At 43.8% G+C, this 18,507-nt stretch overlaps 2 protein-coding genes and 1 non-coding gene across 4 annotated transcripts in view; 2 read left to right on the top strand and 1 right to left on the bottom strand.

Annotated features, from left to right (window-relative positions):
- Nucleotides 1–18,507, bottom strand: part of PI4KA (phosphatidylinositol 4-kinase alpha) — a 121,285-nt gene that overhangs the window by 49,649 nt on the left and 53,129 nt on the right. For both annotated transcript variants that reach the window (XM_036277116.1, XM_036277117.1), the window contains exon 19: nt 16,708–16,758. In XM_036277116.1, the coding sequence (XP_036133009.1) occupies nt 16,708–16,758 (51 nt within the window). The remainder of the gene's footprint in view (nt 1–16,707; nt 16,759–18,507) is intronic.
- SERPIND1 (serpin family D member 1) lies at nt 1,598–11,464 on the top strand. Its single transcript, XM_036277118.1, is given in 6 exon segments — nt 1,598–1,627; nt 1,629–1,648; nt 4,620–5,515; nt 8,602–8,875; nt 10,433–10,577; nt 11,273–11,464. Coding segments are annotated over 6 exon segments (1,557 nt in total).
- On the top strand, nt 18,391–18,453 carry LOC118640464. The gene has a single exon (XR_004961382.1). It is a non-coding gene; the product is annotated as a U7 small nuclear RNA (small nuclear RNA).

Raw genomic sequence — 18,507 nt, 5'->3', positions numbered from 1 at the left:
AGATAAAGACAATACAGCTGTGGCTGGTTAGAATACTGTGCAGGGACACAGTCCTATGCTTCAGGAGAGACAGAAAGGAGCAAGAGGTGCTACAAAAGCTCTTAAAATGATGAAATATTGTCATTCGCCCTCATTTAGAGTGGAGAACACAGAAATTGGGAGGCAAGAGGTGGAATTTCCACCAGGGCAGACCATGCGGCTTCGGTGAGGCCAAGAACAAATGGTGAGAGAGCAGCAGCCAGATGAGGGTCTAGAGCAGTGGTTCTCAACCTTCCTAATGCTGCGATCCTCTAATACAACTCCTCATGTTGTGGTGACCCTCAATCATAAAATTATTTATGATTATGTTGCTACTTCATAACTATAATTTTGCTACTGTTATGTCTTAGGTGACCCCTGTGAAAGGGTCGTTCGACCCTCAAAGGGGTTGAGAATCGTTGGTCTAGAGGGAAAATATTCCACATAGAAAGAACAGTAACTGCCAGGGGCCAGGCTCAGCACATGCGAGAAGGAGATGAGGGAGCCAGCCAGGAGCACATCATGTGGGCCTTAGCAGGTTCCTCTGAGGAGTCTGACAAAGGTCATGGCCTCTCCAAGCCATCAAGAGAGAGCCTATGCTGAAGACTCAGTACTGAGTAGAAATCATGCACACTCAGAAAACATCTGACTGAAGCTACTAAGTGCTAAACCAGACCAAGATCCAACACATTTTTTTAAGTCCTGAATAAAAAAGACAGACTTTTAACATGCCAGAATTTGTCACAATAAGCAACACACAGGTGCCCCCTACAGGCCCCTCGCACACCTGCAGATTCCTCTGAGAGCCCCACTTTCACTTTAGAAGAAGGGTGACAACACTGCCAAACACACTCATGGGTACTGAAATCAGGGAGAAGCACTCTGTAATAAGTGGGTCTTCCAGACAATCCAGAATATTCTTATTATAATGTTTTAGATTACAAAATTTAAAACAAATAAAAAACCACAGCCCCACAGATTGTGAATGCCTAGGTGGACCTGAATTTGGGAAGCACTGATCAGTACAATGGACAGGAGAGCTGGGCTGCAAATTCTGGCAGAGAGCACAGTAACCCTCGACTGAAGAAAGGTCTCCCTATGCTATTAGTCGCAAATCTCATTCTTCCTCTTCACTTTTCACTAAGCTCGTGGAAGGATGGGGATACCTGGCTGCCTAGCAGCTATGTCAGCCCTGGAGGCCAGGGCGAAGTCAGATGCTATGATCATCCTAGAGGCATAATTCATAGTTGGAGGGCAGATGAGTTGCCTCTACTTTCATGGAAGCAGTACAGCTATTATCCATGAAGTAACCCAGCCCCCGAGCTTTGAAGAGCATCTCTATAATGTGGTGGCTTCTGAGAAACTGCTCCATCAGCACCTCAATACAGTGACAGTCATGCATTCAAAACATCAGCTACACCAGAACTAGAGCTGAGGAGTCACAAGTCACTCAGCAGTAACCAAAGACACAGAGGGGTTTGTGCTGACAAAGCTAGTTGAGTGGTGTTTGATTTGGGACATATTTACTTTGGAAGATATGCAACAACAGCCCAGCACCAAAGTTCACTTTGAAACTGTGATGACCTTGGCTGATTTCATCTCTGCAACGCCACTTCTCAGAAGCATAGAGGTGAGTTGGGTTTCTAACATTTCTGCTGATTATAAATTCTCATTTGTATTTATAGATGGGCAACATTTCTCTATCAAACTACAAGTTCAAAAGCTTTCTATACTATCTTAGAAATGGAAAAATGTTTTTATTTTTTAATCTACCTATTATAAACTTGTTTTACATTATTGGGACAATTGAAGAGATAAAAAACAGGTAGATTAAGATTATACCTATGTTAAATTATTTGAATTGGATAACTGCACTGTGATGATGTATAAGAATATCCTTGTTCTTAGACATTTTCCCCTGAAATATTAGATTTAAAAGTCAGAGGGACACAATATAAGTGACCTACTCCTAAATGATTCAGATAAAAAAAGGTATGTATGATTGTGCCTTTGTGTGTACACACGCATATATAGGAGAGAGAGAAAGAGAAAATAATATAACTACTGTTCCAAATATAAAATCTTGGAAAAGAGCACACAGGGTTTTTTTCTCTATGCTGTTCTTTGAACTTTTCTGGGAGTTTGAAGCTATTTCAAAATTAAAGGTTTTTAAAACTTCAGGCAGTTACTCCTCTCCTGCTATACCTGCCCTGTTTGGGGCTGGAGATAACAGTGTTATACTCTAATGCGTAACCGAAAATAATGCTTCTCTTCAAATATAAGAATCTGGATTTAAACACAACCTACTGAAAGTTTTAAGTGTCTTATATAATTCTTGCTATACTAAATGGCAAAACAATAGGAAGACTTACTTTTTAGGTCTTTAGTTTCAATCCATAAGAAATATTAGATGTATTTTCTCCTTCCTTTGATAAGGGAATAATGAAAACTATTTTTGGCTCTTCATCATATAATGCAGAAACAGGGTATAAGAAGCTTCTGAATATACTATTTGAACACAGAATAAAAAATGTCTTCACCTCTGCCTCCCCATCTGGTCTCACATTTCTTTTCCTGAACTCTTATTTATTCAAGTTGGGCTTATTTTTTTAACCCATTTTTAACCAAGAAGAATACTTTTCAGTGCAGCTGAGTAAGGAGACTTCCACCAAGTCGCTTACTTTCTTCTTTTCTAACTTTTAAAAGTGTATTACCATCAATACCTATGCCCAATTCTGTCTGGAAACTGGGCCCAGTTCTGCTTGCAGCCACATACATTAGAAAGTGTTTCAGGGGCTACATGTGTGGCACTGCAGCCTCAGCTAGATGCTTGGGGGTGAGAGGTGCGTGATAAACAACAGACATTTTCAAAGCCAGAGACTATAAGACTTTCTCTCTCCAAAACATGCAATTCAAAAGCTTCTCAGTTATGAATAGAACAGTAGGTGAGCTGGTAATTTTAACAGAACTGTAAGGAAAGACCCAGGGAGGGAGACTAAGGAAGGGTAGGGATACCAGTCATGGTGCTCTAGGGCAAATAGGCAGAGCTCTTGATGAAGAGGGGGGTGGGGGTTCAATCTACTTGGTTACAATCTAGCTTCAACCACTCAGCGATGTAAGGCTCAGTATCTAGATCTGCAAAATGCTGGAAGAAAGACTAAGTTAAGTTACATAGACAAAGTTCCTTATTCTGTGCCTGGCATCATCAACATCAATAAACTGAGAGCATTTCAAGTGGGGTATCTACAGTTAGCCCCATCTTCAGGCCTAACAAGTCCAAATATTTACTTAATAGGAGCAGTAACTCTTATCTGGCCTCAAATGGAAGCAGATATTCTGGTCTTCAAATAGATGGGGATACACACAACAAACTTAGTAAGTCACAATTCCTCTTTCTGGAGTAAACAGAAGTCGGGATAATGTGCAATTGATTGTATAGCATTACAAACACTGTCACTGTCCTGGCAAAATACAGACGCATCAAATAATAGCTCATCTACCCAGGATGTAATTAATAACTAAGAAACGAGCAAGAGAATGACAAAGATTTGGCAGCCAAAACTGATTTGACAAGATAAGTCAAATTTTTTCTTGGAACAGGCAGAGGATGAGTAGATAAAGATAGGCTTACCACAAGGTATGTATTAAAATTTATCTTGTTTTACTTAAATAAAGAGAGTGCCCCTCAGGCCTTTAGTAAGAGCTTTGTGACATCACCCTCATATAGACTTTATATGTCAGATGAGATTATTTCTCACTTTATACTAGAAGCACTTAAGTAAAAAAGATACAGCTCCTAACAGCAAGCAATGGGTGCCAATTTAACAAACAAAGGAGAAAAAAGTACAACTGCAGCAAGTGCAGCCTCATAGCCTCCAACTACATTTTAGCCCACCAATCACATTTTACTAGGCCTGGAGGGGGTCTCTGTTAAATACATATTCTAAATCTCATGCAAATTAACCCTGTAAGACAAGACTACACAAATTTCAAATACCTTTACAATATTTGTTTTCAGAAAGCCTGGCCCACACACATTTTCAACATCTCCACTCAAGCCCCACGTCTTAGTGAAGTTTTCCTGACTCTCTGGGCCCCCACTCCTACTGCAGGAGGCAGAGCTACACCCCAGATTTGCATCACTCCTCCTACCTGCTTTGGTAGCATCTTTATGAGAGCTCCTGCTTTAGGGCATGTCTGTACCCCACCTGGCTGATGGGGGGAGACCTTTATGCTTCTAGTGCCTAATATGTTGTGTGAAGATAGGAAACAAAGTTTAGTGAATGAATGAAACAGAAACTCTCCTAGGCTCTTGAGCCCCCAGGATTCTAGATGGTTATAGTTCTGCAAACCTTTAAAGAAGGGATTCTCATCTAGGGGCCAATAGATCCTTCAGGCAGGTTATGAAGCTCTCACTCAATGTTAGTTTCTGTTCATCTTCACCAAATTCTCTTCAAGTTCATAATCCTAAAATGGTTTGAGACTGGCACTCCCAGGGCATCTCTCAGGGTCAGAGACTCAGGGACTTGCTACCTGAGCACTGCAGGAGGTGGGGTGTGGTCTGCTAGGCTGCCTCTCACATGTCTTGTTTTCCCTCTCAGCTTTAGCTCTGCCAAAATGAAATGCCAGTTCCAATTCCTCATTGTTTCTCTCATATTAACATCCGTGTGTGGGAACAACGGCCTGGTGAATCAGCTTGAGAAAGGAGGGAAAGGTTCTGAATCTGTGGATCCCCAATGGGGGCAGTTAAATAGCAAAAACCTGAGCATGCCCCTTCTTCCTGCTGATTTCCACAAGGAAAACACGGTCACCAATGACTGGATCATAGAGGGGGAAGAGGACGAGGATTATCTGGATCTGGAGAAGATACTCAATGAAGATGATGATTACATTGACATCATCGATGTGGTCTCACCAACAGATTCGGAGGCCACTGCTGGGAACATCCTCCAGCTCTTCCAAGGCAAGAGCCGGATCCAGCGTCTTAACATTCTGAATGCAAAGTTTGCTTTCAGTCTTTATCGAGCATTGAGGGAGCAGGCCAGTACTTCCGACAACATCTTCATTGCCCCTGTGGGCATTTCTAGTGCCATGGGTATGATTTCCTTGGGCCTGAAGGGGGAAACTCATGAACAAGTGCACTCAATTTTGCATTTTAAAGACTTTGTCAATGCTAGCAGCAAGTATGAGATTATGACCATTCATAACCTCTTCCGTAAACTGACCCATCGCCTCTTCAGGAGGAATTTTGGGTACACGCTGCGGTCAGTCAACGACCTTTACATCCAGAAGCAATTTCCAATCCAGAATGACTTCAAAACTAAAGTAAAAGAATACTACTTTGCTGAGGTCCAAGAAGCTGACTTCTCAGACCCTGCCTTCATATCAAAAACCAACAACCACATTCTGAAACTCACCAAGGGCCTCATCAAAGATGCTCTGGAGAATATAGATCCAGCCACTGAGATGATGATTTTAAACTGCATCTACTTTAAAGGTAATAGCTTTATGTTTCTCAAAGCAAAGTCACAACATACTCTTAGTACACATGCAGGTATGTTGAATGTCACGAACTGTATTCTGGCTCTGATTTATCCAGGAAACCAAAAACAAGGTCAGCTCACAGAGACAGGTAAGATCATGATGAGGTGACAGTAGGATCTGACACTCACCTGAGCCCTAACATTACACTTACCGAATCTTCACAACCTTGTGAGGTTGTTACTACTATTAGCGTCCCCATTTTACAGATGGAGCCACCAAGGAACAGAGAAGTAAAATGACACTCCAAGAGCACAGCTAAGTAAGGGTCAGAGCCAGGATAGTCCCAGGCAGGCCATCTCTAGGCACTTTGTTAATTTGGAAAAAATACAGAAGCCTTTTTAAGTATTTGGCCAGTTTGCATTTTTTAAATCTCCTTGCCCAATTATCAGTTAGCAGGAATATGGATGAAAGGCTGAGGTGAAAACCGTTCAGCTTGAGTAACTAACATTAACATCTACAACTCTTTTTTGGGGACACTTCTGCACTAATGAGCAGGTGTGGGGGTAAATAAACTATTATTTCTAGAGCAACTGTTCTGCGCCAGGCACCAAAGCACTTATTTTTATTTTTATTTTTTTCTTTACTAATTTGAGAGAGAGAGGAAGGGAGAGGGAGAAAGAGATAGAAACACTGACGAGAGAGAACATCGACTGGCTGCCTCCTGCATGTCCCCCGCTGGGGATAGGGCCCACAACCTGGGCATGTGTCCTGGCCAGGAATCAAACTGGCGACCTCTTGGTGCCTGGGTCTACACTCAGCCACTGAGCCACACTGGCCAGACCAAAAGCACTTTTTAAAGAGACTACTCCCCCTCATTATACACATACAGGACCCCTGGAGTCCTAGAAATGAATGGGCATACATTTGTAAAATCCAGGCCTCTCTTTTAAAATGCCCTCACTGAGACCTGAACAAGAAACGCCTACTCCCCTCTATGAGCCTAGAGAGCTGGAGGGCAAAGGAATGACTCAGTATCACAGCTGGTCTCTGTGACACAAACCACTTTCCTCTCTGCTACCAAGAATTAGTGGGCACCAGCTAGGGTAAGTCCCCTAGGCCTGGGAGGCCACGCTTCCAGGGTAGTTAACACCAGTGAAATTTACAACAGCCCAGAGAGGCAAAGGACTAAGTAAGGCCCTCTTCTGGTTGCTGCTAGGGGGCCAGCACCTTTCAACAGGCCAATACACAGCTCTGTAACTATGCCAAGGCCTCCTAACAGTTGTGCCAGGCAGGCATTCTGCCAGATGGGCAAAAAAGGGCTGAAGAAGCCAAGACTACAGGAATGAGCTGGACCCCTGGGCTCTCCTACCCCCAAAGTCAGGCACAGGGCTATCCTTGTAGTGGGTGGAACCAAAGGCTGAGGCTCTAACAGGCTTATGACAGACACACACACTATACAAGTATCCCCAACTTTCCGAAAGTTATCACTTTGCTTTTACAAAAGACCTACATTAGTATAGCAACAGCTTTTTTCATAAAAGCAAAAATCCTCTTCAGATTTCTTTCGGTTAAGGAAAAAAGGTACTCTTCACTTTATACCACTTTGGCTTACAAAAGGTTTCACAGGACTGTTCTACTTTCGGATAGTGGAGAAAACCTATACATATGATGAACACAGACACATCCTTTCTATTACTGGCTAGCAGTACACATTTTAGAAGTGAACAAATTACAGTCTAAGCTCTGGCTTCACCACCCCTTATTTGTGTGACTTCGGGTAAATCATTCACCATCTCTGTGACTTGGTTTCCTCACCTTTATCATGGAGATAACACCTACTCTGACAGGGCTGCGGGCAGCACTGCAAGACAGTGAAGCCACACTTTAGCCTAGTGCATGGCACATAGTGATGGCCCAATGAATGTAGATGAGTAAAACTGTAGATTCTAGAATGTATGTATGTATGACATTGCTAGTGACATTTATTTTACTTCTATAAGCAATTAAATTCTGTTTAGGAATGACTTTAGAATAGGCCAGTGGAAGCATTTGGGTACCAAAGCCTTCAGTCCTACAAGTCTGTAGGGCATCACTGGGCTGTGAGACCCTCTGCATTAGGCTGGCCTGGTATTGAAGAGCAGGCAGACACACAGCAACAAGCCATCCCAACTGGGAAGGGGCTGAGAAACAGCTAAAATGGTCAGTTTATAATCTCAACTTAGTAACCAGTGTCCCACCAATGTGTAAAGTGGCAAATACTACATGCTTCTTTTCCCCATCATATTGAAATGGTTATTTAATTTAGTCCTGGGAGCCTGGCCGGTGTGGCTCAGCGGTTGAGCATTGACCCATGCACTAAGAGGTCACTAGTTCAATTCTTGATCAGGGCACATGCCCAGGTTGTGGGCTCAATCCCCAGTGCAGAGCATGCAGGAGGTAATACAGGAAAGGTGCTTTAGAAGAATGCCTGACACATCACCAGTTCTCAACTGTCAGGCATCCATCATTACTAGTCATTAGCGTCTTAGAGCTAAATTAGTCATGTACTTTTTCCTGGATACACAGTGCTGCACCCAAATCTAAAGTGAAGATCTTGATGGCAGCATTATATCACCAATGTGTCTTGCTAGTTCTTACAGAATTGTAGTGTGTGAGGGATGAAAGTCATCAAAACAGATCTGCCATGAGCTCAAAGCTACTCACTTTACAGATGAACAAGTAGAGGCTCAGGCATGTTAGATGTCCTGCTAGGGTCAACAATGTTAGTGTCAGAATCTAACCCAGAACCTACTCCAGTCTATTTATCCTCTCCACCATTATCATGCTTCCTACAAGTATGTTAGCATTCTGACTTTCTTAGAATCCTCTAAAACTGTGGTTCTCAAACTGTGGTCTGCAGACCAGGAGCATCAGCATTACCTGGGAACTTGTGAGAAATGGCAGTTCTTGGCCTAAACCAGACTTTTGGGATCAGAAACTCTGCAGTGGGACCTATAGCCTAAACAAGCCCTCCAGTGGTGTCTGATGCATGCTTCTGTGTGAGGACCACTGCTCTAAAAGAACATTTTCATAAAAGTCCTGTTCCTGTTGTCTTCACAGGAACCTGGGTGAATAAATTCCCAATGGAAATGACCCACAACCACAACTTCAGGTTGAATGAACGAGAGGTGGTCAAGGTCTCCATGATGCAGACCAAGGGGAACTTCCTGGCAGCAAATGACCAGGAACTAGACTGTGATGTCCTGCAGCTGGAGTACGTGGGTGGCATAAGCATGCTAATTGTGGTCCCACACAAGCTATCTGGAATGAAGACCCTCGAGACACAGCTGACGCCCCAGGTGGTGGAGAGATGGCAGAAAAGCATGACAAACAGGTACTTCAGGTTGAGGGTTTATATTTGTTCTTTTATTTATTTATTTATTTATTTATTTATTTATTTATTTATACCTCACCCGAGGATACTTTTTTCCATTTATCTTAAGATAGAGTGGGAGAGAGAGAAACATTGACATAAGAGAGAGACATTGACTGGCTGCCTCTTTGAATTGAACCCACGACTCTCTAGTCCTTAGGCTGACGCTGTACTGCTGAGCCAAACTGGCCAGGGCTGTATTTGTTCTTTTGATTTCAAGGACCATGAGGGAGCCCAGAAATACTGGAACTTTGGTCATTTTAAGAAAAAGGGAAAAGTATGCATTGGGCCACTCTATTAATTCAGCCCAAATTTCTTGTTCAATGAGAGGTAATGAGACCATCTGCGAGAAACACATCTGCTCTCCATAATGACAGAAGTTAGGGACAGGTGACTTAGAGCCAATTTGAAAACAATCCTGGCTCTGCCCTGAACTTGCTCTGTGGCTTTGAGCCCTGGTTTTGTCATCTGTAAAAGTGGCATTATCCCCTAACTTCCCAGGGTTGCTGGGGGAAATAAATAGAAAAGCAATGTCAGGCATCCCTCAGAGTGCCTGGAACCTGGGAGGTGTTTAACAAAGATGAATTCTCCCCTTCCCCTATCTAAGAAATCCCGAGGTCCTCTAAACTCATTAAGAACATGTCACTCATGCCCTAGCTGGTGTGGCTATGGGGTTAGAGCATCAGACCGAGCACCAAAGGGTCTTGGGTTCAATTCCTGGCCAAGGGCATGTACCTGGGTTGTAGATTCAATTTCCAGCCCCAGCTGGGGTATGTGCGGGAGGTAATCAATTGATGTGTCTCTCTCACATTGATGTTTCACTCTCTTTCTCTTACCCCCTCTCCCTCCCTTCCACTCTCTCGCTAAAAAACAACAAAATCAATGGAAAAAATATCGAGTGAGGATTAACAAAAAAAGAACATGTCATTCATATTTTCCTCTATTATTTATAATTCCATAGTCAAAACTACAGGTTTTTTTGTTTTTGTTTTTTAAATTCTCATTGGAGAATATTTTTCCAATGATTTTTTTTTTAGAGAGAGTGGGGCTGGATTTAACCCCAAAGGCACTATTGTTGCTATTTATCCAGTTGAGGACTGAATAAGTTGAGGGGAGGACTGACAATGCTCAGCACTGTCTGGTATGTGCTTGGCTCTTTTTAAAAGCACACTGACCTTAATTAACAAAATAAGCAATGGCTGAAATTAAGGACCAAAACAAAATAATTTTATACACCTTCTTGAACCATGAACCAATAACAGTTCTACTGCTGACCTGGAAGACAGGACATGAACCACACGGTATTGAGGAAATGACCACTCAGCAATAACCATGCCTCTTTTCAGTAACTGGAATTATAAGATGGTCTTTCTAAAATCCTCAACTAATAGTACTGGGATATTAACAAGTGCTGTATTAATTCTGTGGTAATTGCACCACTTTGGGTACAGATAAAAAACATAATTCTTTTGCAACTTGTGGTTCATAAAATTGGGCCCCCTTTTATTCTCTGACCAGAACTCGAGAGGTGCTCTTGCCCAAATTCAAGCTGGAGAAGAACTACAACCTGGTGGAAGCCCTGCAGTCAGTGGGGGTCACAGCACTGTTTGATAAAAACAGCAACATGACAGGAATCTCAGACCACAGGATCACCATTGACATGGTAACTAACCTTTTCCCTCTGTCCTCTGCACCAATCCCCAGGGTCTGCCTCCAGCAAAGCCTCCTCCTCTCTGGCCCTGACTTCATATGTTGGGGAAGCTGGGTCTGCTCTCCCTGAGTCTGCCAGACACTTAGTGGGCAGGGGGCTCTGTCTCAGGGAACAGTCTGGGGTTGAGCCCCACTCCTGCTGACACCAGAGAGAGAGAGCAGGTGTGTGCTCCACTCTGTGAAATATCTACTCCCAGCCGAATCATGAAAGACCTAATACATGCAAAGACACTGCACTGCCTGCACCCTGAACTTAACACACCAATGACAGGCACTCCACAAAAAAGAGAGAACACCAGTGCAAATCATGTGCAGTTCTAGGTCCCATCCTTCCCCTGGCAGTGCACCCTAGAGTATAAGGACATGGTGTCTGCAGCCTCTGTCTTGGCTCACAGACTGCTCATACTGTGACCTCCAGCAAGAGTGATTATGATGCTAGAGTTTAAAGATAAGTTTGTTTCAAGCACAATGACCATATCTGACAGGTGATTAGAAAGTGTTTCAAGAGTTATTCTAACCAGCTATGATCTGTGCTTTACATATGGTCTTTCAACCCGTTCCCTGAATGAGATGCGACTCCACCATATCTTCTATCCCTCTGTGTGCCAACTATGGATTCTGACAACTCTCCTTTCCATTTTGAAACAGTTCAAGCACCAAGGTACCATCACAGTGAATGAGGAGGGCACTCAAGCTGCTGCTGTTACTACGGTGGGGTTCATGCCACTGACAACCCAAGTCCGTTTCATTGTCGACCGCCCCTTCCTGTTCCTCATCTATGAGCATCGTACTAGCTGTCTGCTCTTCATGGGGAGAGTTGCCAACCCCACCAAGTCTTAAAGGTGGAGGTCTGGGTGTCTCAAGTTTTGGGGGCACTCTGTAATTCCATTCTGACAATGAGAACAGAGATGTTGGCATCATTACCTTTGTGGTTTATGCTACCATTCTGAAATTGAGGCCCATATGAGAGAAATTTACCAACAACTGAGAAGCTTGCTGGAATCAATTCTGCATAGTGAACAATGCCATCAGTTCATAGAAGTTAATGTACCTGTAGCATGTCAGCTGGTACCTGGAGGGTGTCAGCAGAATACAGATCAGCTTACCTCCTGCCTCCTCAGAGCCTCCCTGGGCACTTCCTTCCCTTGTAGTCCCCATCCTTGCACATCTGGCTCTATTACTCAAAGCCTTTCTCAACCAGGGCTCCTTATCTAAACACAGAACACAGAAATGAGCGGCATGACTAATTTCTCAACCAATGGTGCACAGCAGGCACCATTCCTGATGCCCAGGAGAGAAGCCACTTCATGATTTTCAAGGGGTGCCCTGGACATGAGAGCTTAATTCTAACAAAGGCCCAACCTTCTGAACTGATGCTATTATCTATACTCCTGCTGTCACCTGCTGCTCAGGCAACAGTATGTACACGTGGCCTTGCCTTCTACACTAAAGATAAATAAATATCACCAGAGAAAAATATCACCACTTTCACTGAGTATGTTATAAGTCTAATTTTTGAAGTTCAAATAACTAAGAGAGGCCAAATTCAAAATAGCTGACATCCCCAGAAATGACAGAGGTTGAGAAAAAGTAACTTGAGTTCTCCCCAGTGATTCATGCACAGGGCACATTCTCAGGTGAGTGTTGCTAAGTCCCGGGGGCAGGGCTGCTGTGGATGGGGTTGCATGGGGAATTTCTGAAATCAGTTTTTACGTGGGGCATACATTGTGGCTTTTATCCCTGGATGCCGAAAGACCCTCAGATATGCTCCTGTCTGGTTTGATAAAGCAGGTGACATCTGAGGAATAAATTTCTGCATTCTTTGTTACCTGGGTAAGACAAGTGGAATCCAAAGAGGCTGCTCAGAATTCAAGAATGCTGGGGATGATGGGCAATGCCAAGGAGAGCACAAAAAGTGTGTGTGCAGTTGTCCAACTGTGACCCCCACAGCCCCATAGGAGAGGCTTTCTCTCTGCACAGGAGAAAGATCTGGTTCAGCAGGGCGCTGAAACCTGCCAAGATGTTGCTGCAGTGAGTGGTGTGACCAGGGTTCAAGTGCAGTTTGGCCTGACTCCAGGGTCACATGTGGAGTCTTGTCACAGAGCGCCTCTGACCCAATGAGACCAACACCAGTCATAGGGGCAGCAAAGGGAACCTAGGGCTTCCCAATGTTGAGGACATTGCGATGGGGTGCCTTGGGTTATCTCACACCAACCCTGACAAGTTCGCATTATTATAACTTCCTTTTTGCAGCTGAAGAAACTAAAGCTCAGGCAGGGGTGGAGAACCTTTTTTCTGCCAAGGGCCATTTGGATATTTATAAGATCATTCATGGGTCATACAAAATTATCAACTTAAAAATTAACCTGCTAACTAATTGATGTCTCTTTCTCTCCCTCTCTCCCTCCCTCCCTCTCTCCCTCCCCACCTCCCTTCCTTCTTCTCTCACTCTCTCCCTTCCACTCCACCTTAAAAATAAAAAATTAGCCTGCTATATTTGGTCAGGCTAATTTGATGAGGCCTGTGATATTAGCTGGTATTGATTTTATATTTCTCAACCCTGCAAAGAGGTAAAGGGACCTGCCCCAGGCCTAAATTCAAACCCAGGTCCTATTTTCACTGCTAACCCTTTCTGCCTGCTCCCTTCCCAACTTCCTGCACTAGGGCCTGCCTCTGCCTCCACCGTCTACTGACCGGCACAGGGTTGGGACTAAGACTTTCCTTGTTACGCCCTCTTGATCTCCAGGTGAAACCTGACATTGCCAATGATCTATTCCTTGAATTCCTCCTCCAATTTGCTTCAGCATTGTTCTTCTCTGGTGCTTGTCCTACATTTCTCATCTTGTTGCTGGTTCCTCCCGCTCTTCCCATTCCTAAATTTAGCTACCTCAAAAACTCTGCCTTTAGCCTTTTGTCACATGTCCTCTACCCAGAGAGGCAAGAGCCCACTTTCAATCTGGCTGACCCACCTCTGCTGGAGTCAGCCTAGGCTCCTCTATGACCCCACATCCACACAGGTCAAGGCCCTCCACTCTGCATGCTTTTCGTTCACTTACATCCACTCAGAATGCCCCTGGATCCCCTCTGTCAGAAACTAGCTCACCCATATTTCAAGGCAGTGGAGTATTAATTCAGAGCAAAGACCCTGGGCCATGCTGCCTGGGTTTGAATCTTGGCTCTGACATTAAGTCGCTGTGGGATTTTGAGGCAAGTTCTGTGCCTTGGTTTCCCCATCTTTAAAGTAGAGATAATAACAGTACCTACCTTGCACGGTTGTTGTGAGGATTAAGCGAGTTAATGCCTGGAAAGGGTTTAGATCGATACTTAGTGTTTAGCAAGAGCTAGGTAAGAACATCCTGTTACTATCTTCATCTGAGATAAGTCTAGCCCAGGAATTCCTAACAGGGGACCCTTGGCTGGGTTTCTCCCACTTAACTTCCTGAGTTTAAATGCTAACCCTTGTGAACAGATGCATTTCTAAGGAGGTAGAGGGCACAGCTTTCAAAGGGACCCATAATCTAAAAATTGTTGCTCCATAAACCTCATTTTACAGGCACTGAGAAAATAAGTAACCTGCTACTAGTGGCACAGGTCAACTAGCTCTAAGTGAAGGGCACAAATGTTTTTCAGCAAGAGGCACACATTATTAAATCACTACTTCATTACAATGGAGCAATCAGGACTCTAGAAGAAACTTTCAAAATGCTTAATTAACTAATGGGCTAAACAGCAAGAAAAGCAACTTAGTCAGTGATATTTCTGAAGAAATATTCATAAAGTTGCAAGACAAAAATCACCAAACCTAAGCAGGAAGGAGCCTCGCAGATTACAAGACCCTGACTCCAGCGACTCTCTCCAGGTTCCTAAGGTCACTGATGAGTAAGTGAACAGCTGCATTAGGGACTGACACCCAGGCTTCCAGACCTAAACCAAACCACTTGACACTTCCACTGAACAAAGGAATATTTACCCTCAAAATATCCAAAACAGAGTATCTTTTTCTTAAAAAAACAAGAAAGAAAAGACCCACTTAAACCAACAAACACAAAAACCCATAAAAAACAAAACTTTGGAAATTAGTTTCTCATAGAAGGTCCAAGGGGTAACCTGAAAGCAAATTCAAGAGTCTATGATCTATGTGCTCTTTGTTGAGCAACAGAATCAAATATTTGTTTCCTCCCCCATAATATAACCATTAACTTTTGTTAAAACTACAATACTTGCCCTGGCTGGTTTGCCTCAGCGGTTAGCGCATCGGCCTGCGGTCCAGAGACACCTGGGTTCAGTTCCCGCTAAGGCCACGTACCTTGGTTGCGGTTTGTCCCCGGCCCTGGTTGGGTCGTGTGGGTGGCAACCACTTGATGTGTCCCTTGCACGTCGATGTTTCTCTCTTTCTCTCTCCCTTCCACTCTATCTGAACAAAATATCGGAAAAAAAAACTGCAATACTTATTCTATTCATGTAAAAGGTCACTGAAGCAGAGGAAACACATACTTTTAGTATGTTCCAGTCTATCATTGCTAACACCTATGCCTACAATGACTCAGCCAGAACTTCAGGGGGTAATCTTCATCTTTTTTGTGAACAGGCTGAGATGATCACTCAAGATTCCACATGCAGGGCCAGAGGTTCAATCCTGGCCCTTGTGACCCTAAAACCAACCTCACCAGTCATCGCTCCCCCAAAGTGCTAAGTGCCTCCTCTAGATTTGTGTTACACATTTATTAAACTCTAAATGACAACCGCTAAACATGTTTAAATATGGGTCGTAGAATTCTGCTCTACACTGATGCAAGCATCAAATCAAGCATGCTAGTAATTCTTAAATCTCAAAGGGCTGTAAGAGAATATCTGATCACAGGTATGAAGGTGGGTCCCAAAGAAATGTGGAAAGTCATCATGCTACAGGCCCAAACCCCTTGTCTCCTCAAGCACATTGAAGAAGAGAAGACTGTTCTGACATAGATGTGGCAAGGGAACAAGTGACTGTGCTTCCCCTCCTGAATCATCCACTTACTGGAAAGAGGGACAGGAGAGAAAACGACAGGCAGAGGAAGGTGAACTGAAAGCAGAATGTTCCATAAAATGCAATGTATCATCTGAAGGGTGAAGAATAATGACTCAGTTACTATTTTTTATTCATCTTTGCCAGCTAAAATTAGACACCCTAAAAGCCCCCAGATTCAGAATAATGAACAACCAGATTGTAGTAAGTATAAAAAGTGCTTTGCAGGGATCAGCAGAGGTCTCCTGCCTGCCTGACCTCCATGCCCGAGTCACTACGGCAGCTCAGAGGTCAACCTCTTTGGTGTTCATGTGAAGAGACACACATGTAAGTGCTCAAGACAAACTATTAGGGGTGGGTTGAGGTAGGAAGAAATTAGAAGGCAGAAGCAAGGGCTTAACTAGAAGATGGGTTAAAATACTAGAACACAGGACCTGGCATAGGACTGGTAGTTGGGAATGACTGAGGAAATGGCGGCAGGTTGAGACAGGAAAAGATGAAGAGGGGCTCTCTACCAGACAGTGTTATGGCAGAGGAGAGGGTCTGTACCACAAGCTGCCCACCACAGTGGTGGGTTGGGGCTGTGACCCAACGTGTGCTGGGCTCGCTGTGCCAACAATGCCCTCCAGGGAACATCGAGAGCTGCAACAAGGCCTGAGCAATAACCACAGACCTAAGGCCTCCTTTTGTAGGAAGGGGCTGGGGAGGAGTTGGAAGTAGGTACCCACCTGTATCAGAAGCACCATAGCAGGATGTGAGACACAGGAGAAACCCAGAGTCAGACCATGGACTTGGGAGCCATGTAAGAGGGAAATGAAGTGGATTCCGTGGTCAAACTGCTGAGGATGGTGGAGCAGGGCTTAGAGAAAGGGAATGAGGTGGTGTGGCTACAGTGGCACATGCCTATGGGACAATCACCAAAGAGCTGGTAGTGATTAAAACACAGTCACATCTACAGAATCTATAGAATCACTGGCACTTCAAAACGACACTTTTCTAAAGGAATTGGATGTGCATCACTCAAAACATGAGCATGGTACCTAGAGTTTGAAACCACTCAATTAAAATTAATACTTACGACAGCTATAACAGGAATGAGTACACCCAAGTTCCCTGCACTGCTAGAAGCCTAGAAAAGAACAGAATTCAGTCAATGATGAGTATGTGCTTATTAAAAAAAAAAAAAAGGACACAGTATTATGTAAAGTTGGAATTCCTTAATCGAAAAGAAGTGATGATGCCTGGCTGGTGTGGCTCAGTGGTTGAACATCGACCCATGCACCAAGGGGTCACCATTCAATTCCCAGTCAAGGCACATGCCCAGGTTGTGGGCCAAATTCCCAGTGGGGGGCATGCAGGAGGAAGCCAATCTATGTTCTCTCTCATCAATGTTTTTATCTCTCCCTCTCTCTTCCTCTCTCTCTAAAATGAATAAAAAAAAAACAAAAAAAAAACAACCTTTTTTAAGAAGAAAAGAAGTGATAAGAAGTCTATACAGAGAGATGTATAAAAAAGCTCAAGCAGCCCTGGCCGGTTTGGCTCAGCGGATAGAGCTTCAGCCCATGGACCGGAGTGTCCCAGATTCGGTTGCCACTAAGGGCACGTACCTTGGTTGCAGTTTGTCCCCGGCCCCAGTTGGGGTCGTGTGGGTGGTAACCACTCGATGTGTCTCTCCCACATCAATGTTTCTCTCTCTCACTTCCTTTATCTCCCTCCCACTCTATCTGAAGATAAATGCAAAAAAAAAAAAAAATTGTCCTCTGGTGAGGATTAAAAAAAAAAACCTTGTCTGGCCTGACCAATGTGGCTCAGTGGCTTGAGTGTCACCCCATGGACTGAGAGGTCCTGGTTTGATTCCTGGTCAGGGTACATGGCGGGGTTATGGGCTCAATCCCCAGTAGGGGGCATGCAGGAGGCAGCCAATCGATGTTTCTCTCTCACATTGACGTTTCTATCTCTCTCTCCCTAAAAAAAATTTTAAAATGTATTGTTTTAAAAATGCTCATCCAGGATAATTTCTTTTTTTCTTTTCTTTTTCTTTTTTTATCCTCACCCGAGGACATTTTTCCATTTTTTGTTCAGATAGAGTGGGAGGGAGGGAGGGAGGGAGAGGGAGGGAGAGAGAGAGAGAGAGAGAGAGAGAGATCAATGTGAAAGGGACACATCGAGTGGCTGCCTCCTGCATGACCCAACCAGGGCCGGGGACAAACTGCAACCATGGTACATGCCCTTAGCAGGACCGAACCCAGGTCTCTCTGGACTGCAGGCCGATGCTCTAACCACTGAGCAAAACCGGCCAGGGCTCTTTATTCTTTTATTTTTTTTATTTTTGTTTTCTCTTTATTGATTTTAGAGAGAGAGGAAGGGAGAGGGAGAGATAGAAACATCAATGAGAGAGAATATTGATTGGCCGCCTCCTGCATGCCCCCCATTGGGGCTTGGGCCAACAACCTGGGCATGTGCCCTGACCAGGAATCAAACTGGCGACCCCTTGGTGCATGGGTTGATGCTCAACCACTAACAGCCAGGCTCATCCAGGATAATTTCAACAGCAAAATAACTTAAATGTCAAATAGTAGAATGATTACATAAATCACAGCGCCTCTGCACAATTAAATACCACACAGCTATGAAAAAGACAACTTTCTGAAAATATTTAGTTACCTTGGAAAGTGCCCCAAAAAATGTTAAATGCAAAAAAATCAGGATCTAAGAGTATACTTTGAATAAGTAGTCACTCAATTATTTAAAATAAACCCCAGGGTGCTTGCAGCTCTTTTAGAATTTGTCTAGTAGGTCTTCCGGTTTTCACTGGAAGGCCCTAAAAAAAATAAATAAATAAAATAAAATAAACCCCAGCCTCTGCCTCCTGATTTCT

Source organism: Molossus molossus, unplaced genomic scaffold (assembly GCF_014108415.1).
Source record: "Molossus molossus isolate mMolMol1 unplaced genomic scaffold, mMolMol1.p scaffold_m16_p_22, whole genome shotgun sequence".
Taxonomy (NCBI): Eukaryota; Metazoa; Chordata; class Mammalia; order Chiroptera; family Molossidae; genus Molossus; species Molossus molossus.
Note: the sequence above shows the minus strand (reverse complement) of the source record. Positions and strands in the feature narration are given on the sequence as shown.